The 26,077-nt window shown below is 40.1% G+C and overlaps 1 protein-coding gene across 9 annotated transcripts in view; it reads right to left on the bottom strand.

The window, feature by feature from the left end:
* The window catches only part of Homer2 (homer scaffold protein 2), a 133,551-nt gene that overhangs the window by 12,169 nt on the left and 95,305 nt on the right, over positions 1–26,077 (bottom strand). For 8 of the 9 annotated variants that reach the window (XM_021722941.3, XM_021722940.3, XM_078051107.1 and 5 more), the window contains 4 exons: positions 25,151–25,307; positions 13,131–13,262; positions 5,829–5,921; positions 1,788–1,927 (listed from right to left, as the gene is read on the bottom strand). In XM_021722941.3, the coding sequence (XP_021578616.1) occupies positions 1,788–1,927; positions 5,829–5,921; positions 13,131–13,232 (335 nt within the window). In that variant the 5' untranslated portion in view covers positions 13,233–13,262; positions 25,151–25,307. The remainder of the gene's footprint in view (positions 1–1,787; positions 1,928–5,828; positions 5,922–13,130; positions 13,263–25,150; positions 25,308–26,077) is intronic. The other variant, XM_005320189.3, reaches the window with a different exon arrangement.

Raw genomic sequence — 26,077 nt, 5'->3', positions numbered from 1 at the left:
CATGTGACCTTGGATAGGGAATCACTGGCTCAGTTTCCTCATCTGTACAATGGAAGAATTTTGCCAAGATGGCTCTCAATGTGACACAGTTTAAATGGGCTGAGGAAGATAGTTTCTCTTCCACAAAGAGAAGTCTGAGGGAAGTTGGCCGAAGCCCCTGGCCAGGTGAGCAGGATGATTCTGAAGGCACTCACAGGCCAGCCCTGAAGACACAGGAAAGCAAGTACCAGTCAGGTCATCAAAAATTTAAGAAACCTTTATATCAGTATAGGGATCAATTTACATGTACAGATCTACTAAAGGAAAACTGATACCTTAGAAAATATCAAGTCTTCTTACCATTTTCCAATTTAAAAAAATATATTTATATTAAAATATAACTATATGTATATAAAAATAAGTTTATATAATTATATTAATATAATTTTTAAAAATATATTCTTTGGGGGGTGGGTACCAGGATTGAACCCAGGGTGCTTAACCACTGAGCCACATCCCCATCTCTTTTTATTATTTTGAGACAAGGCCTTGCTAAGTTGCTGAGGCTGGCATGATCCTCCTGCCTCAGACTCCCAAGTTTCTGGGATTACAGGTGTGCACTATCATGTCTGGCCCAATAGAATATGTTTGAATATAAAGTGATGGATATGCCACCTATTCTGATCTGATCATTACATATAATATATATGTAATAAATGTCACACTAAACTTCACAAATATGTATAATTATGTCCCAACTAAAAATAAAAGACACACCACATTTAAAAACATTTTTTAAAAAAGAATCTATCTCAGGACTGGGAGCATGGCTCAGTGGTCTGAACACTTGCCTACCACTTGCAGAGCCCTGGGTTTAATCCCCAGCACTTCAAACAAAACAACAAAACAAAATAAAAACCTTGAAGAATTTATCTATCTGTTAAATGATTCATTTATTATCCTCAAAATCATCTTAAAGTTTGCTTTACATGATCTTGAACATTTCTTTCCAAGTTTATTCTTATGTATTTTGTGGTTCCAGTTCATATTGTAAAGCAAATACCTTCTTCAAATATATGACCAATGTGATGGGTTTTGTATACAAAAAAGTTACTGATTTGTGTGTGATTTCATATTATTTATCACAGTTTTCTTAGGTTTTTATATGCTTTTCTTGGTCAAGACTCAATTTTTATCATAAATGTATCTTCTAAAAAAAACTACAATTTCAAAGCTGTTCCACATACTCTCTCACACACTTGTACACTCACACTGACACACACATCCCTTCTCACTCATGTACTCACACACTTACCCTATCATATACCTCATACACACTCAATTACATCACCATACACACTTTGTCAACACACACACACACACACACACACCCACACACACACACACACTGATGCTGATAGGTTGGCAGATAGAGAAGGGCCATGAAGCCAACTAGTCTCCCTTTGCCAGGGAGATGAGATGGATGCTCAAAGCAGGATAGCCAGTCATCTCTCTCAATTTCCTGAAATTCTGCTCAGCCTGATAAGCTTCCCAGAAGTTCTGAACGTGAAGAAAACAGGATCTTGACCCCCACCCCATCTCTGCCACTACTAGGGATTGTTGAACCCAAGGACCCTCTACCATTGAGCTGCAGTCCTGGTCCTGTTTTCTTACTTTTTATTTTGAGAAAGGGTCTTACTAAGTTACAGAGGCTGGTCTCCAACTTTCAATCCTCCTACCTCAGTCTCCCAAGTTGCTGGTTTTCAGGCCTGTGCCCAGCTCGGATGTGAATTCTAAACAAGCCTTACCTCTGTGTCAAAGCGATCTTCAGTTTGTCGTTCTCAGACTTGAGGTGTGTGTCAGCTGGACCCACGTGAGAAGCCTTTTCATCATCCGTTCCATTGACGCTGGATGCCTGAGTAGAAGATGGGGTTTCACACCCAGATTCCTGGCCAAAGTGAATTATCTTCACACGTTATTGCTCATCCTCACACTGCCAGCAAATCAGTCATAATGAGAAACTGTGTGTTGTGACTGTGGACAAACCAACTCATCTAACCAGAAAGTACTGAAGACAAAGAAGTAAACAAGCTAACAAAGAGTGTCAGTAATGGCAGGAAAAGGCCTTGGAAAACCCAGATGGCATTTATAAAGTCCATGTACTTTATTGAAAAGAGAACACTTGGGCCATTGCTCAGAGACTTTTTATTCAGACGTTTCAGAAAAATCTACCAACCTTGAGTATCTGGTTTTTTTAAATACCACTGATGGAAGTTACAGGTTAAAAGGGGAGAAGAGGGGCTGGGGATGTGGCTCAAGCAGTAGTGCGCTCGCTCACCTGGCATGTGCGGGGCACTGGGTTTGATCCTCAGCACCACATAAAAATAAAATAAAGATGTTGTGTCCACCAAAAAATAAAAAAATATTAGAAAATCTCTCTCTCTTTCTCTCTCTCTCTCTCTCTTAAAAAAAAAAAAGGAGAAGGAATTATTCCAAACACCAAAGAATAAGAAATAGTTAATGAAGATAGAGGAAAAAGTATTACGAGTTGAGACAGTTTAAAAATCCTGGGGATATGGAGAGTTAGATCAACACACTCATCAAGAAAACAGGAACAAGATATGGATGTCTGCTTCTCTATTACTACTTAGCATTGTTATAAATATCCCGAAGTGTTTTCTGTGATAAGTCAAACCACAAGGAGGTGAAATCTATCTGGTCTTGGATAAGATCTTAGAAAAATCTTATTTGGCCTGAAATAAGCATAAAGGCAAAGGAAGGAACCATGTAGGGAATGATGCATACACTTAACTAAATTTCTGCATTACAAAAAAAATGCCATAAACAAAATTAAAATGCAAAGAAGAGCCAGGGGAAATATTTGCAGCAGATATTAAAAACAAAATGTTAATATCTTTTCTATATTAAAAAAGAGTTCTCATCTTTTAGAGCTACATACTGAAATATTTATAGATGAAATATCAGGGATTTGCTTTAAAATATCGGGGTCGGGGTAAAGTATGGGGCATAGATAAAAATATCAGTCACAGATTACCAATCATTAAAGCTGACCTACATGTATGTGGAGGTTCATTATATAATTCTGCCTAGCTTTCTACATGTGAAAAGTTTCCATGTTAAAAAATATGTAAACCCCTTAGGAATCAATACAATATAAGAGAAATGTCTCCTTAATTTATTTTAAAAAGGAAAGAGACTACTGATATTTACAAAAGAAGAAATGTATACATTTAATAAACATAAACAATAGCTAATGTCAGTAGAAAAGAAATACAAGAGGAGAAAAAGGCAATGAAGTACATTTTTAAAAAATCAAATCAACAAAGCTTTTCTTGGCAAGGGTATGAGAAGAAAAAGCCTCATTTGGGGCCAGTAGGAGCTAGAACTGCACACTTTTGAAGGCCAAGTGTAACTGTGTGCATCAAAAGATTTAAGAATGCGTAGGACCTCAACCTGTGCTCCATCTCAAGGAGTTATTCTGCAGAAACTGTCAAATGCACAAAGATGAGGCAAGAGCACTCATCATAGTGTTATTTATAATAATGAAAAATGAGAAACAACATGGAAGTCCCAAATCACAAGAAGCTAATAGTACAAATCCTGACAAACAGATTTGAAAGGGAATACTTGAAAATACAAAGAAATTATTATGACATAAAAAAATTAATAAAGGTTATAAAAGGTAATAGAAAAAATTTATCCAAAAGCTATATTTAAAAAAAGATACATACCAACATACTACAAAAAGGCATCTTTAAGAAAACAGATGATTTTTATTCCTTTTTTTGTAGTATAATATATGTTTTAATTCTACAATACATATGTATCATTTTTATAGTTACAAAACTCATTTTTAGTGTTTTTGAAATTAGGTTGTTTAAATCTTCAACTACTTGGAAATCTTGGTCAAAGAGATTCAGGAAAACAAGTAACTGATTTTTGAATAAAAATAAGAAAAATGCACAATGATCTAGATTTCTGGGGAAATATCAGGAAAAATAAATAAAAACCAATCTTAGAGACAATATTTCATTCCAATATAATTAATGTGTCTGTGTACATGTATGTGTTGTATGTGTGTCTGTGTGTATGTATGTATATGTAGATAAACATTGGGTATACTTGTTTTTTTTAAGGTTTAAAATACTTTTGGGGGGACAAATTTTAAAACAAAGACATATAGAGAAATTCAGATGTTTAAGTTTAAAGATATCACTATAAAGTCTGTATTCAGAAAAAAGACATTTTATTAGAATCTCTACACCATGGACAATTTCTGTAAAATTTACACACAATTTTATAGATCCTCAGAGATTACTTAATAATTAATAAAACTAAATTAACAGTGTTAATACTAAATAAACAGCATAGAGATTATAGATTATTTAGAAAGTTCCCATCTATCTGAAGCCTAATACACTTTATTTCCATAAATCCATATGGGGCATCTTTAATATGGTGAGCCTAGGACAAGGTGTTGGGAATGTAACTCCAGACAGAACTAGGTCCAATCCGTGAAACACCCCAAGTCACCAAGTCTCCTGACAAGACCAGGGTCCCTCTCAGCCTCCTCTCCCCTCCACTATTAGCACTGAATGCTGTGGAAGCACTGCCTTGGGTTCCATGATGCTAGAGTTCCTTCCTCCCTTGCCTTTTCACTGGCTCTCTTTCTGTAACTGGGCTCACTGTCCAGGGCTGGGCTTTTGCACTCCTCTCCTTCCTGCTTCCTGGTACACCCAGGCTTCAGCTACTGCTTCTGTGAGACTGATGGTAAAGTCTGCAGTGTTGAGCATGACCACTTCACATGCATGGGTCTCCTGGCTTTCTTCCTGGGAGTTGTCCCTGACATTCATTTCTTCGTCATTTGCCAGAGGCTACCAGGGCCCAGCTGCCTTCCCCTCTAAAGCTTCCTCAAAAATCTTTCTGCCCTGAGCCACTCCCAACTGCCTTTCTACCTGCACACAACCCTCAGGTCAATTCCATATCAACAGTCATAGAACCTCCAATGTCCACCAATTACCCAGTAATAAACAAGGAGCTAAAAAATTAATAAACTACCCACTAATGAAGAAGTCTGGGTCTTTTCATAGTATCTCCAAGAACATCCCCACACATCCCACAGCACACCTCAGCCCAGCTAGGCAGACTCCTGATTGCATGCTAATACAGCATGCTGATTCCTGACTCCAACCCCTTGATCCTGAAATCTCTCTTTCTCTTTCTACAAATAAGCTTGTCAAGCCTTCCATCACAACCACATGTATCAGTGTAGATACTAGCAATGCTGGTATTTTTACTTTAGGTTAAAGTAAATCCTTAGCCACTCATCATACTTCATAGCAGACAGACACCCTCAATTCCTGAAAAAGCCAGATCTTCTCTGGCTAAGACAGAGCTGTTGGGAATACCATCTCCAAACTGACTCCTACCTACAGGACTAAGACAGAGGGCTCTCTGGTATCAAGTTTTCTCTTTGATGGGTACAAGGTGCCTGCATCCACCAATGAGAATCCTATATACAGACCTCACCTCCCAACACAGAAAGGAAACATGCTGCTTTGCTGCCAACATTTAAACACAGAATGACCACCACCTATTTCTCAAGGTCTAGGGACATGCATTAATTCCAATCTCATCAACCATTTTCTGTCAAAACTATAGTATTATGCCTTGAAATTTAAGTCTAATAAAAACATGTCACATACCCCTTATTTTGAACAGCCTTCAAAACCCTGCTGCTAAAATTCATTTCTTGCCAAGAGCACCAAGGAATGAGGAATCTTGATCACCAATCACATTCAGATTTGTTTCATGGATAAATGACTTACTTGGGAATGATTACTCGAAGTTTCGATTTTCTCCTGGGATTTGTCTTTGGCTAATTTGGCAGCTTCTTTTACCTCCTGGAACTTATCTGCAAACTGAATACCAAAAATAGTTATTAAGGTTTTTATTAATGTTTATTCTTGGCTGTTATTCAAAACCCATTTTTATTATTCTGTATCCTTTTTAAGCCAATAAATTCTATATAAACTCAAGATAATTTTATTTGAGGTTTAAAATATATGAATATAAGAAATTTTTCTAGTAAATACTATTGGCCCACGTCAGATCTGAACCAGTTTCAAAGCTACTGAAGCTGGTTTGATGATGATAAACAAACAAACAAATAAACAAAGTCCTTAGGTTTATAGTAACTAATACAAAATCATCAAGAGAAACATAACTACATTACAGATGGGATCCATGAAAAACTTAATGAACCCTATTTAAAAGATCCAAGAACTCTCAGAAGTTAATGCCACAGAAAAGAAAAATGCCCAAAACCTTGGGGAAACTATTCTTCGGTTTTTTAGAAAAAGACACAAAATAATCAAATGCAGCCTATGATTATAACCTTAATCATCATGTAATCTGTTTAAAGTACACTAATAACTTTCCTATATACCTATGTGAATATACCACAGTGAATCTCACCATGTGTACATCAACAAGAAATTAATTAAAATAACTACCGGTAAATGGCAGAAAGATCAACAGAGAAGAGGGAAGGGAGGTCGGTGAGGGAGGGGAAGGAGACGTACTGGGGACTGAATCAACAAGATATATTCCATGCTTTTATAATTATGTCAAAATGGATTTTACTGTCATGTAGAACTAAAAAGAACCAATAAATTAAAAAATAAAGTACACTAATAAAAGAGATAAGGAAGTATGGCAAGATGCTAATAAGTGTTAAATCTAGGTGATATGTGTAGTGTTCATTAATCTGTGCTCTCTACTTTTTAAAATGTTTTAACATTTCCATATTAAAATAATTCTTAAAATCCTAGAGCTATCAAAGTAATCACTGGCTCACAGTCACTGACAAGGTGACTGATTTTCATTAGCAAATATGATGTTTGAACAGAGAACAGTTTCTAATGGATAATCCTGGTATTACAAAGCAAGGAGAACTAAATGTAGTTCCTAAGAGAAACAGAAAGTAGCAGGTTGCAAGGCTAAAGACAATTCTGAGGGTTTTGCTCAGGACTCATCTATTTGTGAGCGTAGGCTGTCCTCTGAGTATCTTCACAATGCCCACAAAAGCAGTATGCTTCAAGGAGATCTTGACAGATAACAGATGCTGGTGAACTCAGCACCCTGGTCTAAGCAGAAAAGGTCATCCTTTTGGTTCTGGCCCAGAGTTGCTGCTGCCGGCCCCGTTAATAAAGCCACAGCCATGGGGCTTCATATTTAACCTTTCCAAAGCTGTCAGAGGAAAATCACATTATCATTTGCTTGAAACACGTAAAGCTCTGCAGGGAGGGACAAAGCCTCCTTCCTCTTCAGGAAGGAACTTCTTTCAGGAAAAACTTCATGTCATGTACTCCATGATGGCGGAGTCCCTGCCTCTTCATTTTTGCACCTTCCTCCACACCTGGCAGAAAGCAGGCACAAATGAGATTGCTCAGTGAATGAATGAGCCCTGGGTTCAGGTCTGTGCATCCCTGTCCATTGAGAAAGGAAACAATCACATCAAAGACTTGGTTTCTGCCCCCAAAGAAACTCTTAAGTCTACAGAGGATTTTGTTTATATTACACAGACATAAATCAAGATGGAAATTTCAGAAAACGAGTTTAAAATGCAACAAAATAGGAAAAACCCTATCAACTCATTTTAAAAGATGTGTTATGAGCAGATACATGATGAAAAGAACAGGTAAGAAATGGGTCTTTGCCCTACAGTTTTCTAAAGTTATCTTAAATTATATGTTATTTCTAAAGTTATCTTAATTATATGTTATCAACATATAATTAAGATAACTTTAGAAAACTGTAGGGCAAGGAATTTAAATCCTTAACACAAACCAGCAGCATGTTAAATCATTAATCAGTTATAATGGGTAAGTGTGAAAAAAAAGTTAAACACTAAAAAATCTAGATACAAACAATATTGAATATTTATTGAACTTCTACTTGAAGGGTGGGAAGGTAATTTTCCAAACTTGGAAGAAATCAAAGAAAATCACAAAAGTGACAGGCTTGACTGTATAACAATTTAAACATAAAAGGGAAAAAAACCAAAGAAGAAGGAAAACAGCAGTAGGGGAAATGGTCTATAGCTAAGCTAGGACAACAGAAAAAAAGGTTATTATTTTTAGTACAGAAAGAATTTGTACAAGATGAAAAGGAAAATATGAAAATTCCGATAGATAAATGGCAAAATTCGTGAACAAAAAGTAGAATAACTAAACAACATAGAGAGAAGACTGTTCAGCCTTGCTGGAAATGCAAATCAAAATAATGAGGAACCATTCTTTGCCTGCTAAATTAGCAAACACTAAATACAATTATCAACCTCAGTGCTGGCAAGATCTTTCTGGTAGCATTGTGTTTTGGTACAGCCCCATTGAGAAGCAATTTGAAAATATGTATCATGAGTGAAAAAAAAAGTTTATACCAACTGACTCAGTGATAATGCTTCTGGGAAACTATTCTGCAAAAATACTTGAGAAAATTGGGGGGGGCCTTCAACACAACAATCATAATTTTAGCTTTGCCCACAATAATGAAAAATTGGAAGCAATCCAGAGAGCTCTGGGTGTTGATGGAAGAATGGTCCCCTTCAGAGACTTCACCACTTAAGAGAGGTGCCAAATGATTATCCTTTGGTGAAAAATTTTCATGAAGTCTACAGTTTTCTAATATTTTCCCATTATTGTATAAAAGCACATATGCTTGAAAATGTGGAAAATATATTTAGAATTAAATATTCTTAAAAACTATCATCCTATCACCTGGAAATAAGCACTAACCATACAAATTTCTGATATTTTCTATCTGTATATATGCATCCATCACATACATACAAATATTTCTTTTAAAAACTGAAATGATGTTGTGCATCTCATTTTATAGCCTCTTCTGAAATTAACAATATGACAGTAATACTTCCATGCAATTATATGATTTTCTACCACATTATCTTAATTGCTGCACAATATTATGCTGAGGGATGTACTGGGTTATTTAACTAATTTCCTACTGCTGGTTTAGATTCTTTCTCCCCTTTTTTCCTTTCTTTGGTTGTTCTTCAAAATGATGATGCAAGGAAAATCCTTGTAGCTAAATCTTTGTACTCCATTGCCATTATTTCTTTCAAATGCATTCCTGTAAATGAAACCCATTAGTCAATGGCAAGTCAAACCAGAAAGGTTTCTGAAATACATTGCCAAATTCTCATGTCTTTATTATTAAGATCATTTTATATAGTTTTTAAAGTTGTGATAATAATTTTAAATTGTAGTTGTAAGAACATTACAGTTCTAAGTTTGGCTTTATCTCATTCATCACAGATAGAAGATGATCAAAATAATTACCACCCTTATCATGGAAAATGACAGACTAATAGTGCTCGATTTTGTCTATGGTTTTTCTTAGTCTTGGTCACTGAAGACGTATGGCAGACAATACATTTGCCATTCATAATCTTTTTTTTTTCTCTTAGCTTAACAGAATCTCAAATTTGTCTGGAGTAAAAATTTCCTAGGTGCTGGAGAATGATCATAGCAACCTACTTCCTTGTATTTATTATTTGAGGGAGAAGGGGTTAGGGATCCAGGGCTGACAATGGAATCTAAGAAGTCAGTCATGAAGTTTTCAAGGGAAGTATTCTGGTTCTGCTTTCTCCCAATTTTGCTGTGAGAGCAGATGTTATGTACAGAGTTTAAGTAGCCATCTTATCACCAAGAAGGAAAGGTCAATAGAAGAAAAAACATACAAAAATATGATGCAGAACTCTCAGATCTAACACTATGAAGTCATGTCGGCAACTACCTATCTCAGGACTTCTCTTTTGCATGAGAAGAATACCCTCTTTATTTAAGCACTACAATTTGGGTTTCTGTTACTTTTAGTCAAAAGCATTCTATCTGAAACATATCAAAAGAATGATTAATATCTCACATTTTTAAAAAGTTACCTTTGTGGGGCATCATTGTGCACTTCTATAATCCCAGCAACTTGAGAGGCTGACGCAGGAGATTCTCAAGTTCAAGGAAAGCCTCAGCAATTTAGTAAGGCCCTAAGCAATTTAGTGAGACTTGGTCTCAAAAATAAAAATAAAAAGGTATGGGGATATGGCTCAGTGGTAAAGTCATCCTGAATTAAATCCCTGGTAACCCCTCCCCCCCAAAATTCACCCTAAATCAGGTGACCAAAAGGAGACTGGATAATGTTCTTTCAACTACACTGAGTTAAGGAAGTAAAGAGAGGGGACATTTCTGAGTAATGGATAAAATTACTGAAATGTGTTGAAAGCAAATATCACATGTGTATTAGGGTTGAGATGGAACAACCATGAAGCACTCATTGGGCTGGGGAGTGCTCAGTTGGTAGAGTGCTTGCCTCATATGCACGAAGCCCTGGATTCGATCCCCAGTACCACCACCCCCCCCCCAAAAAAAAATCAAGCCATGCAGCGCTCATGACTTCATCCTGGACTGCTCTCCTTAATGGAAGAATGTGTTTCCTTCTATGAATGAGATAAAGCCAAACTTAGAACAGTGACAACTTGAGGTCAGATGCCAGAAAGAATCTAAACTTCAATAACTGGTTCATTCTTATATTTGGTTCTTTCTCCTTTTGTCTTTTTTTCATAAGCTCTTCCTTTTATCTGAACATGCAAGCTCCTTTTCAATGTTCTTTAGTGGGCTGAGGTATTGCGTCTTTCCAGTGGGTGGACAGAGGAGTCCCAGTTTATTTCTGGGAACAAACAGCATCTATTATTTTTGTAAAGGCTGTCTCAAGAGTAGAAAGTTTCCCTGAAATATTTTCTGGACTGTGGCTGTGAAGTGGTCCTTATAATAACAGCTGTTAAGACCAAGGTATCTATTTTCATTTTGGGGGTCAGAGAGAGAAGTAGGCATAAAGTGTTCTTAAATGAAAATGCACACGCTGGTTCCTTTCTCTAGCCTGGAGTGTTTGATCACCAATTCCCCTAGGGTCTGTGGGTGGTAGCTCTGGGAAGTCAGGAATACTCAGCCACAGATGTCCCTCAGCACATGCCTTGGGAACCCTTTAGGCCCAAGTTCCTTCAGTGTAGCTAATTGCTACTTGTCGAGACTGCCGGCTTCAATTCATGATAATTTATCAGTGTGTGGTTAATGGCTCCCTTCAAAGAGAATGGAGAAAGTTGATTTGAAATATTTTGGACAAAGGAAACATTCACCCAAGAGTTTATTTGAGAAGTCTTTATAATAATGACAGGTCACAGTCAAAGAGCAGAGACTCTAGTGTTGCCAGAGACTGAATGACTCAGGAAGACAGGACACTCCTCCTTAATGATAGGACATTTTCTTCTGAGAAAATTTAGAAGTGGCTGCCCTTGGAGGCAGGCACAGCTCAAGGTCTCTTCAGCTCTCTGAGGCACAAAGAATTGAACTTCAACAACTTGTTCTAGGTTTTTGTCTGGAGTTTCACTTTTGATTCTTTTCATAGAAACTTTCTCCCTTTATCCTTCTAGCTACTTCAGTTCCTCTGAATACTAAAGAAATTGTTCCAGGAAGCTATCACTGATTCTCTCAAACCATCCCGAGCTTCAGGAAAGAACCTCTGGTCCGGGACAAGATCAGGAGCCTGTGTGAAGATGAGCCCAGTCAGGACCCAGGAACCTCCCCAGCAGTCTGAAGTTCCCAAACCCCTTCCTCTGGCTATGAGGGAGTTGGGAGAGCCCTGGGGAGTGGGGTGCTCCCACCATTCCCTTCCCTACTGGGCACCTCTACTGGAGGGAAAACCATGCAAACCCCTGTCCACTCCAGACAGAGGCTCTGGCTGCTCACCCTGCCAGTCACCATCAAAAACACTTGCTTCCAGTTTACATAAATTCTCTCTGCCCTCAGGGCTCTTGCTCCTCTTTTCCATCTCACAACATGGTACACAAAGGAACTCAAATAGCTGAGGCTGTAGTATGCAATTCCTCAAGAATCTGGAATTTTATGGAGCTCCTCCTAGGAACAGGGATTGATGTCTCTGCACCCTCAGTGCCTAGCACAGTGTCAGCAGAGCAGGAGCCCAATAAATACCTGCCCAGATAGTCAGCCAGACATTAATTGCAACAGTCTAGATGAAAAAACTTCTATAGCCATGCTTCTGGAAACCAGCCTAATTCTAGCTGGCCTAGCTTTTCAACTTTCCCTTGGATTCCTTGAGATACTCTGACATTCTTCTAATAAATTCCTATGTCATATAAACTAGTCAATATTACTTTCAACTCAAACATTCTTAATACTTACACAGGGCTCTTCTATAATCCTAAAAGGAAATTTATTCTCCTGAAACAGGCTTTCATCCCCCTTAAAATGGCTGAGTAAGGCTGCTCAGAGACCATCAGTTTGTTCCCTCAGGTACCCCTATTCTGCAGTCAGCTATGATCTGCTCTGCAAGACCTTTCTAGTCATTCTCAGGTGTGTCTAGATCCTTGGAGAATGAATCAGCTATGAATCCTCTCTTGGGAGGGGGGAGCACCTCCCACACACATACACAGCACTGTGTGGCATTTTAAGGGGTGTGGGGACTCCAGGCTAGAAATTCCTACTAAGCATTATCTTACTCCCCTTTTCTGAGGGCTCCAAACAGAGAATCACTGACAGTGATGAATGTCAAAGACAAACTGTGCTATCCTTTAAAAGATGTAACAAGCTTGTTCCATCAAGATGCACTGCTGCTGGGAGCAGGATCATAGTCTCTTCCTCAGGAGTCCGGGGGTAAGGACCTGCCGATGACTCTTTCCTCACATGGACCCTGAAAATCTAGTAGTCAAGAATTGGGCAGACAAGCCCACTAACCCTGCCAGACACAAAAGGCAGAAGCAGACACTGGAGGACAGGAAGGACTGTACTCACTGCTTCCTTATGCTGCAACCTCAGTCCCTGAAGTGGCACTTGTTAAGAGATGGATTTCTTGTTTTCAAGGAACCTGGTATTTGGGGAAGGGCACCTGCATTGGCAGCTCTGTGATGCCAGAAGGGTGAAGTGCAAGACCAAAAGTATTCTTGCTCACTGAAAGCACCACTCCATCCCTCAGTAGGCAATTTCTGAATGAGAGTGGTATCTGAGGTGGTGCTTATTATGCTGTATAAAGGAATGTACCTTTGTCAGCTGCTGCTCAGAAGAAAACCCCAAACCAAACACCGTGTTGGCTCTGCTGTCTGCCCACTGCCCAAACTTCTGTGACGTTTTGGTGAAGGTCATATTCGGCGTGATTGTGCTGTTTATGATCACCTGCAGGAAAACATTTGAGAGGAGAAATGTAAACACTGAGTTGGACACCACAGTCACGTCTTAAAATTACAGCGTACTTCTCTTGCCCTGTTATATTTGGTCCTACGTTCTTCTGGCACATCCCATGTTGAGTCAGATTCACAACAATGATAAGAGGTAATTTCAGACACTAAATAGACAGTCTAAACTGAGATCTTACATGTTATCAGAGGGAGAATGCCTCTCATAAGTCAAGAATAGTATCCCAAACTGCTATTTATTGTCCCCAAATAGCCACACATCAGAGCACCCTTAGTGGTAGCCATAGCACACTTTCTTGGAAGAACTGATCTACATACCTGTTTTAATCACCTGCAGCTCCAGTGTCCAGTTCAACCATTTTAAATCTCCATAAGCAACTAGAGCCTGCTGCTTTCCAGCAGGAAGGAAAGGTACACTCCAATTAGGATAATTTGTGGAGAGTTAATTTATAAGGACAGTAATATAGGTGTGAGCAAGGCAGAAACTGTAAAGGATGGAATAGGACCCTGGTGCCAACTCTCACTACTCTTGACCTAAAAGGAAGACTGAATGGAAAGGAGACACACCTTGAAAAGGGAGGATCATATGGAGCAGGCTGCCTTGAAAAGGGAGGTGACCTTCTGTTGAGGGACACAGCCAGCACAGGAACAAGAGCCAGGGGAACAAATACCATCCCCTATCTCCCTTTGACCTTCATTTGCTATTTGCCAAACCCATCCAGAAGTAAAAGGACCTGGGAGCCCATTGATGTCATCTGCAGGTTAGCCTCTCAGGAACCAGAACAGAATGAAGAAGGGTAGAGAATGGATCTAGAGGGGTAAAGGGATGATATCCAGCACACCATTAATTCATTCACTCAATAAACATTTATTCAGCATTTACTATATGTCAGGCCTTCAGCTTAACCAAAGATATAAAGCTAGTAAACACAGTAAAGTGACCTGCCTGCTATCACTGGACATAATCAAGAAATGTGGCAGAGGAGAGGGCTGTGGAAAATGTAGATCTAAACCATGGGCTGGTATAGGAGAATGGCCCTGAGACCTTGGGGCTGGTGGAATTCTGACTCAGGCCCAGGCAGGACTGACATGGCAGGACCAAGGCAGACCTAGGGAAGGTATGTGGCTGAAAGTGGATCAGAATGGATTCACGATCCCAGAACACTGACCCTGGTCATTTTCCAACTTCTAGGATCTGGGAAGAACAAAATAATGCCTAGACACATCCAGAAACTTGATGGGTTTAAATCATTCATCTGCCTGCCTTCACTGCAGACCTATGACCCGAAGTGAGTCACACAAGTCCCCTTGAATGGCAGTAGACAGAGACTGAAGAGAGTATGGAGCACAGCTCTCAAGTTTGCCCCAGGCTGTCCCAGAGTCAGTCAAGCTGTAATTATGACAGTGACACTCTGGTATTTCTTTAGAATGTAATTGTTTCTAAGGAATCTTTTCAGAGAATCTTTTATCTAAACCTTATTTTTACAGAAGGGTAAACTGAGGCTCATCAAGGTCAAGTGACTTGTTCAAAGTGATAAAACTAGAAAATGACTAAAAGGGTAGAAAGTATGTATTATTGTACTTCAAGAGCAGAATCCATCTATCCTGCTTGGAGGTTCACTTACCTTCTTAACTCTCCCTCCAAGACACTGCTTCTGCTCCACTCTCTCTCTGCCTCTTCTAGGACTCCAGTTACACATGTGTCTGACCTGCTGAGTGTGTCCAGCATTTTTTATACCACAATTATTTTTCCCTCCTTTCTTGGTTTTCCCTGCTTCAATTTCGGTACTTTTTACTGATTTGCTTTCTAGCTCACCATCCTTGGCTATTGATATTGAACCAATTGTGCTGTTAAATCTACCCACTGACCTCTTAATTTCAAATATTGCAATTTTTTTAGTTCTAGAATATCCATTTGAATAAATTTTAAGTCTCTGGGGAGACTTAGTTAATTCTTAGTCTTCTTCCCATCACCTATTTCATCCATTTTCTTCCTCCTTTTCCTTGAATATACTAATTGGTTATTTTAAAGTCCTTAATGAAAACTCTTAACATCTGGATTATGTCTTAACCTGTTTCTATTATCTGGGGTTTCATTTTGACCTAAGTATATATGGTTTCACATTTTTCCATGTCTAGTAATTTTTTACTGTATGTTGGAAAATGGGTATAAAAGAATTGTTAAGGTTCCACATCTTCTACCAGGGAAATGTTCCCTTTTTTTCTGCTAGACAAGTAGGTAGATAGGATATTCCTACTTCTCAGGGTTGAGGTTCAGTGCTGGTAAAACTCAGTCTATCTCTGGTTCACCTCTGTGTTTAGGGCAGACCTTTAAGTGATTTCTACTGATGACTGGGTAGATATTCATCTCCTCTGCCATGAAAGGCTGCTAGAGATTCAATACTGTCCTTAAGAAGTTTTTGACTTAGTTCTGTAGCCTTCAAATCCATATATCTTCATAATTTAGCAAATCTTGAAGGGGCCTGGCCACATATTTAGAGCCACTCAAGTCTCTCATTTTGTCATTCAAGCTACATGTAAACATCAAGATTTGTGCAAGTTTCTCTGCCTGCAGCAAACCAAGTAGCAGCAGGGACCAACGCTGGATGCCCAAGCCTCTCACTGCTCCTAGAATCAGTAAATGCCCAGGTGAACGGATATGTAAGTGTCCAGAGTCAATTCCCCACTCTCTCTGGGCCTTTTAAGTCTCTTATTTTTTTTTCAGCTCCTTTGTAGAACTTTGCTCTCCACTCACACAGTCAATCTGAGAATTTTACTCTGCCTCTCAGGAATATGAAGCCTAACTCTTTGCACTCTGGCACAGACTTGAAATTCAGCAAATATCTTGTGGTGAAAATCAGCCATGAATTTGAAAGGCACATCACTGCTAAATGCTTTGCCTATTTCTCTTTCTACCAGCAGCATCTCTCTATCTGAGCCAAGTCCATCTTTAGCCTGCATCCAGAACTGGCAAATGCTCTCAAGAGAGAGAGCTGCCAATTTCATCTTTGAGTGGTCCTCCTTTATTTCCCTGGAATTTCAATCTCTCTAGTCTTCATCATTTCTGTAGCACTCTGATGCCTTTAAATCATATTTATCTATTTTTTTCCTGCTTATTATCAGAGGGAATGGAACACTGGCCTGCTGGAATCTATATACCTTACTTACAAGCAAAATGCTGAGTCTGTAGAAGTTCAGAGATGCAATTTACTACATGTCTCTAGGGACTTTTTCTATAATGTTAATGGAAAGCATGTGCCTTTTTATAAGAGAGCTGCTCATATCAATTAAGCAAAACTGTGTCCAGATGTGCTATCCCAGCTTACCAGTATGACTTCACACTGCAACCACTCTCTAAGTCCTCTAATATCCCACCTGCCCATCTCTTTCCTCCCTTCTGTAGCATGTTGGGAGGGGGCAGGGAGAGCAAATTCTGAGATCTCAGACCAGAGCCCACATCTTTTGCCTATCAAACTCACCTTAACTCATTCTCTCCAGTCTTCCAAGAGAAGGGTCCATTCACTCACCCATAACTAAGCCTCCCTCAGACCCCTGGGTCTCATGTCTTCATCTCCAAACCCAGGATGCTCCTCCTACCCACACAACTGCACTGTGTACTCACCACCATAGGCCAGAGTAGACAAAAGGTCTGTTCGCTCTTTGGACACAAAATGATGGTTTTGCAGAAACTCATTAGAATTCTACAGTGGGACTTGCATTGTCCTCCTCATTCTCTACAACAGGCCAACTCTGCTGAGGGACTGCTTTAATCCTGGCTCAGCACAGCTACTGCTTCCTATCTCCAGCATCAAGATGTCCAGGCAATCATCAAACACAATCTAGAGGATTCCACAACATGGAGATGGACCAAGATGAGAAAATGAAAGCCCACCCTCTTTACCATGCTGCTCTTACTATTCCTCAGGCTGGCTCCTGGGGGCTTTATAAAGCCCTGGCTGGCTCCCAATACCTTACCCAGAGCTTTAGGATTTCCTAGCTCCAAAGGGGAGGAAAGAGGAGAAAAGGCAAGAGAAACCATCATCTACCTCTTCAACACCATCCTAGATGGCCATGACCATGTGGTTGAACAATCTTAGGGCCACAACAGTAAGCCTGACTCCACAATAAGAGAGACAGCTGGTTGGCGTCCCTCCCAGAAAATTCAGTGCATTGACCTTCACAAAAGCAGCAAGAGTGACATCCTGGGCAATTATTCTGTCAAAAATGGTTAACCCCAGGATCTTCCTCCTTCGCTTCACACCAACACAGTCACTCCATTCTGTGCTAAACTTGGCTTGGCCAAGACTAAGCCCTCTTGACAAGTTGGGCAGACAGAAGCTTCTAAGTTCTGCTCCTTCTGTGTATGCTCCTCTCGGGTCCCTCCATTGCTGGCTAACTGTGCACTTGGAAGGCCGATTTCTCTTTGAGATTCTGACTCATTTCTCACTTTCACCCTCCTAAGATGTGAATGAAAAGAATACACACATGAAAAGATCTTTCTCTGCTTGAGGTCTATAGTGATGAATGCAATGTGCAGTCATGTGGGCAGCAGGGACATTCTGAGGTTGGGGACAAAGAGCTGGGGCCAAAGGGACTGAAGGAGGCTTAGTTCTGGGTAAGTGATCCTTCTCTTGGGAGACTGGAAAGAATAAGTTGAATCTGATGAACCTGAGTTATAAGCTCAATTTTGCTAACCAGGTGGAAATGGCTTTACCATTGTTATTATTATGAACTCACCAAAGTCAAAACATGTTAGGTGATACCAAGGGTTTGGGCAAAGATGTGGAATAATAGAAGCTGTCAGAGATTACTAAAACCATTTGAAAAACAAGGTGGCTTACTCTACTAAAGTTCAAAATGTACATTTTTAACACACAACAATTTGACTCCTGAGTATATGCCACAGAGAAATTTTTATATAGGTATAGGAAGAAATGTACAAGAATGTTCACAGTAGCAGTGCTTATAAAAACAATGTCTACCACCAGCAGAATGGATAAACTGTGATATATTCATACAATGAAATAATATCTACCAGGAAAATTTCTTTTTCTTTTTTTATAAATATTTATGTTTTAGTTGTAGTTGGAAATAATACTTTATTTTATTTATTTTTATGTGGTGCTGAGGATCGAGCCCAGGGCCTCGCATGTACTAGGTACACCCTCTACTGCTTCGACACAACTCCAGCCCCTCTTTTTTTGATACTGGGGATTGAACCCAGGGACACTTTATCATTTGAGTGACATTCCCAGTCCTTTTTCAATTTTATTTATTTATTTTTATTTTGATACAGGGTCTCACTAAGTTGTTTAGGGCTTTGCTAAATTCCTAAGGCTGGAATCAAACTTGCAATCCTACTGCCTCAGCCTCCTGAGTTGCTGGGATTATAGGTGTGCACCACCATGCCCAGCAAAGATACAATTTTAAAAAGGGGGGAAAAGGATTTGTAAAGAACATACAAGAAGGTCCCCAGTATGATTCTATTTGTATAAAAGTCAAAAGCAGGCAAAACTAACTTCTGTTTAGGACAGGGGTCAGCAAACTATAGCCCTCAGGCCAAATCCAGCCTACAGTCTATTTTTGTAAATAAAGTTTTATTGGAACACAGCAAAATGTATTCATTTACATATAGGTCCATGGCTCTTTTCTTGCTACAAAAGAAAATGGAATAGCTGCAACAAAGACTGTACAGGCTATAAAAAAATAAATAAGTAAATAAAATTATTCTCTGGTCCTCAAAAAGAAAAAGTTTGCCAACCCGTGGCTTAGAAATACATATGCATGTGGCAAAACTCCAAAGAAAATCAAGGAAATATTTAATACAAATTTCAATACAGTGGTAATTTCTTGAGGGTGAATGGAGGGGCATATGATAAGGGAACGGCCCACAAAGAGATTTCTGAAGTACAGATGGTCCCCAACTTACAATGATTCAACTTAAGATCCTTTGATTTTGATGTGAAAGTGATTCTCATTCAACAGACATACTTAAAATTTTGAATTTTGATCTGTCCCTGGGCTAGTGATATGCACTACAGTTCTGTTTCACGATGCCAGGGAGCAGCAATGAGCCCCAGCTCAGAGGCTATGACGTGATCAGAAGGTTAACAACTGATGCTCTACAGTGTACCATGTGGCTAAGTGAGAGTATTCAGTAGGCGAGGTGTATTCAATACACTTTGAACTTGTGACATTTTCAACTAACCATGGGTTGATCAGGTTGTAATCTGACAATATTCTAAGTCAAAGTGTGTCCACCCATTCTGAGTCAAGGTGGTAAAGCATGCACTTCTTCAACTAAAGGGAAATACCTGAGGGTTCACATTATTAGATGTTCAATGACCATGTAACAGTTGAAAACAAAGTCTACGAAACAATAACCTGGTTGTTAAGGAGGCTAATCTTCAGGTTGAGCGGAGTATTGTGAAGAGAGATGGCAGTGTCCTTTCTGCATAGAGACACTGGAGAATCATGCTGGGGACAGAAGAAGTGGCTAGACCTGAAGGTTCCAGTCTCAGAGGAGATACAGGGCTGAAGATGACTGTGGGATGAGCAGGAAAATGGAAGGGAAGGATGTCATACATCAGGAGGAAACAAAGAAAGAAGAGGCCTGGGGCAGGAAGGTGACTTTAGGCAGCAACTGAGAAAGAGCAGGTCAAAGAGTGCAGACGTTATGACAAAGTTAGGAAGGAATCCCAGAAGAACGGATTCCTAGAAGTCCAGAAAGCAAAGAATGAAAACACAGGTGTTAACTCAACAGGATGATGAATTGGATGAGAACTGTGTCTCCTTGGGAGTGGGGAAGAGAAGTCTGGGGGGAGAAACTGAAGCCCAGAAGGGAGAGGGGCTGCTTTGTAAAGCACCCTGGGCACAAACTTTAAATGTGGAGTCCCAAGTTCTGCATATACCTACCTTTCTCACAAATTTTCTCTGATATTTTACTAGGTGTAAAAGACCCAGTTCCTGCATATCACTGGAAACAAGTTTTTATAAAATGCACAAAATACCTGTAACCAAGAGCTACTTGTGACAAGCAAAAAAGTCTTTAGTCTTTCCTGCTCTGGACATCACCAGAAGCTGCTCATGAAATGGGGAGGCACAACACATGAAAGACTTTCATGAAAGACTCTAAAATCCAGGGAGTTGCAAGTTCAGAAAACATAAAAGTTTTCCTCAAGAGGCTGGGACTGGGTTACAGCAATTAAAAAACATGCTGCCTGCTTTCAAGGAAGTTGTTAATAGGTGCTTTAAAAAAAAAAAACCACAGATGAGGAAGAAAGAAAACCAACATTCATTGAAGCCCTACTGTGTGGTAGGAACCTTCCCACTACACTCCCTTATCAGAAGGTGCTCTACATTTATTCAAAAGAGGAAACTACAATGGTGGGTGTTCTTGAAAGCAATTTTATATTCCTAGAAGAAAATAACAAACAAGCCAGGATTTCAGATGTTTATAACAGCTAAACAATCATAATGAGACAGGGCTTGTGACACAGCCCTGCTAGCTATCTGTAGAACAGATGACCTCTAAGGTCTCTTCCAGTCAAGGTTTTTTGTGATCCTATAAATAACTGAGAATCAAGGGCAACAGTGTTATCCAGAGCACCTGGGATAAGCACCTGCTTTAGGCAAGCCTTGCTCACAGGCACAGCCAATTCCTCATAAGGATGGCAGTGATTAACTTGGTTTGTAATGAGTGCCAACAGCACAATGAAATCAAGTGCTGTGATGGCTCAATTAACCAATGCTCTGGAAATGGTGTGTCTTTACAATGCAGTTGGCTGTTCTGCCCCAAAACTCACCACAAATCATGGCTGTTGGTGTGTGCTGCATGGCTCACAGTAATGCTCTGAGTTGGGAGATGCCCTCTGTCCACTGTCCATGAACAGGGCAACCCTAGGTCTGGTCCTTGGTTCTTTCTTGGCAGAGACCTTGCCCCTTCCCACTATCCTTCTGTGTACACTGTATACCTGCTACAGCCTGGAGGGGAGGTGGCCAGACCTGACTTCATCATCTGCTCACTCCCCCACCCACTTCTCTGGTGTGGCCCCCTCTGATTGGTGCTGAAATTCCAAATATGGGCCAGGCATGGTCTTCCTCCAGAGAGCTCACAGTCTTCTGTAGCCCCATACACAGACACAAATCCACATAATTCCTAGAGTTTGGGGCAACACTGAGGCAACATACTCATTTCTTTAGGTAGCAGCTGGAACTCACACATGCAATACTATCCCTGAAAAAAGGAAATGGCTTATTGTTTCAACAAGAATGAAGAACGGATCTGAATACAGAGTCTTCCTGTGATTAGCAGAACCAATTGCTCTCAGGAGTAGGACTGGCTCTTCATGCATCCTTCACCAAGTAGAGCATGACAAATGCTTGGACAGGGAAGAGGAGCTTGCTGATCCTGGCGTGGAATGACAGCTGCTAAAGCTGTTGGCTACAACTCCACCACTCCTGGGGAGTCTGTGCTCTTCAGACTGCTCACAGTGGCTCGGTCTGGTATGGCCTTTGCTCAAAATGATCTCCAAGTCCCTTCCATACCAGCAACTTGTTACAGAAGCACACCTACTCTGTTTGGAGAGGCAGAGCAGACTTGCTCTTCCATCAGCAACAGTCCTCTGCCTTGTGAAGGACCATTGACTTGGAAGTACCAAGCAGAAGCTCAAGGTAAGGATATTATGTGGCCAGGACAACAAAGAGAAGCCTAGCAATAGGTCCCAGATCTGCCCAAGGTCACAGAGATACAATCCACATGGCCCCCAAAGGCTAATCTGTCATCCCAAATGTTGATCTTAGTTTGATCAACATTTGGGATCAAAGGCCTAAAATGAAATGGGTTGTCTTAATGTGGTAGAACACAATGATGGGGAAGCCAGGAAGCATTCATACTTCTCTAGCCCAGCAGCATCCACTCTGAGTGGCTAGCCCATGACATCATTCTCTAGTCATCTGAGACCTAGGATGTGCAGCTGAGCAGGTAGTAGGGTTCTAGGCTTGGAAGGCCAGTGAACATGGAGCCAGGAATACAAAGAGGACAACCAAGCTGATTGTACAGAGACAATGGATAAGAATCTGAGGGGAAGGCATTGGTGTCAGTACAAACAAACAACAGTCATCTCAGCATACTTGACCCTATTCCAGTCCACAGGAAGGAAGGCCATCCATGTAGAGTATTTAGATAGGGTAGAAGCTGGGTTAGGGAAATTAGTACCCCAACCATGAGTGAGAAAGGTGCAAGCTGCAGAACACCAGGCAGTGGCCATAGCTGCTACTGCTCTTCAATCTTTTCTCTACGCCCCACTTGACTGAGGAATAGCTGAAGGCACAGAATCTGGTCAAGACCTGGCTGTTGGTTTCACTTATTGTTGTTCATTGGGTCAAGAGTGGGTCCAGCAGGGCTGACATGGTGCTGGGATCACATCCAGTGCTCTGTGTTCCAGTTCACCATGCAAGAAATTTTCCCCTATCTCTAATCCCTGAGAGCTAATGATAATTAAGTGCCTAAATCCTGTCCCTACCTCTCCATGTTCCAGGGCCTTCTGCAGAACAGGGCTTTGTCAAGTTCTCGATGCTATAGTGGTAAAGTTAGAACTCTGAGTGGGCTATGGGAACACCAGGTGGCTGGGCATCATGGTGTGAAATGTGTGTGTATGGGCGGGGTATCCTGAGATCCTCTGTCTCCATCTCTATATTGCAGCAATTCCCCAAGGCCTAGGTTTTCAATTTCCACTTTTTAAATGCCTAACTTGTCGGATCCCCCACCTTGGGCTTGAATTAGCTCTGCTCCACAGTTATGGCCTTAGTCTACCCTCCTATACCCATCTGATTTCTCACAGCCATCTCAGTTGGCTCAGACTTCGCCAAGCTGTCACAGCCTTCAGGAACTGCAGAGCCATAACGATACAGTGGCTGACACTGACAAATTACTAAAAGCCTAGCTAACAGGGCTAAAGCACTTATTCTAAGAAGTTGTTTTATCTATAGTTAAGCCCAATATATCCTTGGATAGTTCAACTGACAAAAGTACAAACCATCTAAGGATGGCAGATGAACTGACAGAATACACAGATAAAAGAAAGCAGGTCAGCTCAATTCCCCATCCCTATCAGAACATCCTGGAAAGAATCCAGGCGATTCCAACTCAGGGAAGAGAAGTGGTAATTACAACTGCACCATCCCATGTCTCCCAGAAGCTTAAAGAAAAAAATTAAAAATGAAATAAAAATAAGGCAACTACTACTATGTACCAGGCACTTTCACGTTTCCTTACCATTCACCAGCCTCACCCTCACCCCATGCACTATCATCCTGCTTGAACAGATGAAAAAGCCAGTTCTTGTGTATCTAAAGATGCTTGCCAGCACCAGCCTGCCTAGCCTCCTCAGAAGTGTGAGCTTAGCCAGGTCACTGCCTCCTCTTAGACCTTGGTTAAAAAAATGAGGAGTTCTGAACTCTTTCCCTGGATAGGAGAAAGGGTTGTGGCAACTGGAAGAAAGAGAAAAATCACAAGCCAAGTCACTTTCATCTGCAGTTGCCATGGTGCTGGAAGCACAAAGGAGGCACTTGGAGAACACAGACTGATGGGAGAATTTGCCTTAAAAATGGGATCCGCATTAGATCAGAAGGCTCCAGCAGGTCTTACTGTGGGGGCGGGGCAGGAGGTGGATTTCCAATGGAGGCTTCCTCATGACTTCTACTCTGTGAAGTGAAGGGAGAAGCCTACACCCAGGCCCCAACCTAGAGCACAGCTTCCAACTGTCTACTTCCTGTTGCCTAGGAAGGCTAACCTAGAGGCAGAAGTCAGGAGAAAATGCAGATAGGAATGAGAAGGCCAGAGGCTACTGCATGGGTCCAGGCAACACTGTGCCTAAACAAGAGTTCAGGTCTTAAAACAGAAAATATTATATGTGAGGTATTCCAAAGGCAAATTTATTTAATAAACTTAGAAAAAGGAATGACATTGTTTTTTGTTCTTTTTTTAGAGGTCAAATAATTGGGGAATCAAAACAGAGACATGGTTCAGAAGATAAAAAGGCACACTGAATTTCAGATGACAACGTGTAAAAATGTCTGGCAGGGTAGATGCAGACTGAAGACTATAAAGCGGTGGGTTTATTTATTTATTTATAAAAAGACTTTGTGGTATTTCTGCTGGCATCCCTTTATTTTACTCCCATAATAATATGGCAAAAATGTGGAGAAAGACAGCAGTATAACGAAAGTGCCAGGAAAAAGGTATTTCACAAAATACACCAAATCATTTAATAAAAATTGACTTCCATGTCTAATAACATCAGAACCAGACTAGATATAATACCCAATGCTGGCAAGGGTACACTAAACTGGCATTTTCATAATGCTGGAAGAAAGAATCCTTTTGGAAAGCAATTTGGCAATATGTATCACGAGCCATAAAGTGTTAATATTATGGCCTAATATTCTAGGAATCTAGCCTAAGGAAATATTCAAAAGAAAGCAATAGAACTGTGATAACAACTGAGGATATCTAGCACACAAAAATGTTCATTATCTACAGTAGAGAAAAATTGGAAGCCACTTAAATATGCAACCATAAGGGAGAAATTAAGAGCACTATAGGCCCCTGATGGAATCATTATATAGGCATTAAAATGTTAGTTACAAAGACAGTGTGGTAACAAGGAAATCTGCTTTTCACTGGATTGCTATATTTTTAAAAGGACAGAAGAGCAGGATACGTGACTACACAGACATTATGATGATAACTTTCATGTTCAGATAGCTGGTTCTGGATACACCTTTTTCCTCCTACTTTTCAAAGGGATGGTACTCCTTTGGATAGAAAATAAGTGAGAATGTTAAAATCAGCAGGTGGGGCAGTACCTTGGCTCCATCCACACTGATGATCCGATAGCTATTCCTTGTGACATCGTAGAAGTAGGAAACAGTGACAGCTTGCTTACTTGCAGGCACCCAGTTCTTCTTGGTGCTGGGGTCAATCTGGAAGACATGTGCTCGGGTGGTGAAGATGGGCTGTTCTCTGTAAGAGGAGAGATGGGCATGTAAGTTGATGCAACATGACTTTTATGTATAATTTATGATTTCTAGGCTACCTACTGCCCCAAAAGACTTTAAATAGCTTATTCAGAAAGATACATATGTATGAGGACAATTAAAATTAAAAAAAATGGAAGAAAAGAGAAAAAGACACACCAGTGAGTAGTTTCTGCAACCCACACTCCGTTTGCAAGGCAACTGGCCTCATTGAGCAATTTGCTTAAAATGCAACTCCCTGTTGAGAATTTCTGCATCCCTGTCAAGTGTCCAGTTCTTTCTCTGACATCCTGTTGACATTCTTAGGATTTTTGGAACCATTTCAAATTTATTATGGGGGATTCTGTAACAAATTTAAGATTGTGCAAGCCATTTATTGCTTAATGTTATATTTCTATTAAGTACTTCTCAAATTTCCATCATGATTTTATATCCTTCTGGGTATCTCTTTAATTTACTTTTGGAATAATTTAAGGACTTTACAACTTGACAAGCCTTAAAGTTTTATGTAGAAATCATCAAATTCACCTCTTTTGCTATTCTTGAGCTACAGTGTTCTGCCTTTTTCTTCATGTAGTTGCTAACCAAATTAGCACATTATCTGTGTTTCTTTCTGTTTAGTGGAGAATTAATTAGATCCTAACAATAGACATTAATAAATAAGGCAGATGAATATAAACTGCAATGGATTGCACTACATAATCACATTTTAAGGTACCTACTTCACAAAATAACACAGACTCATCACAAAATATA

This window comes from Ictidomys tridecemlineatus, chromosome 5 (assembly GCF_052094955.1).
Source record: "Ictidomys tridecemlineatus isolate mIctTri1 chromosome 5, mIctTri1.hap1, whole genome shotgun sequence".
Taxonomy (NCBI): Eukaryota; Metazoa; Chordata; class Mammalia; order Rodentia; family Sciuridae; genus Ictidomys; species Ictidomys tridecemlineatus.
The sequence above is the reverse complement of the archived record's forward strand: the minus strand, read 5'-3'. Positions and strand labels throughout refer to the sequence as shown.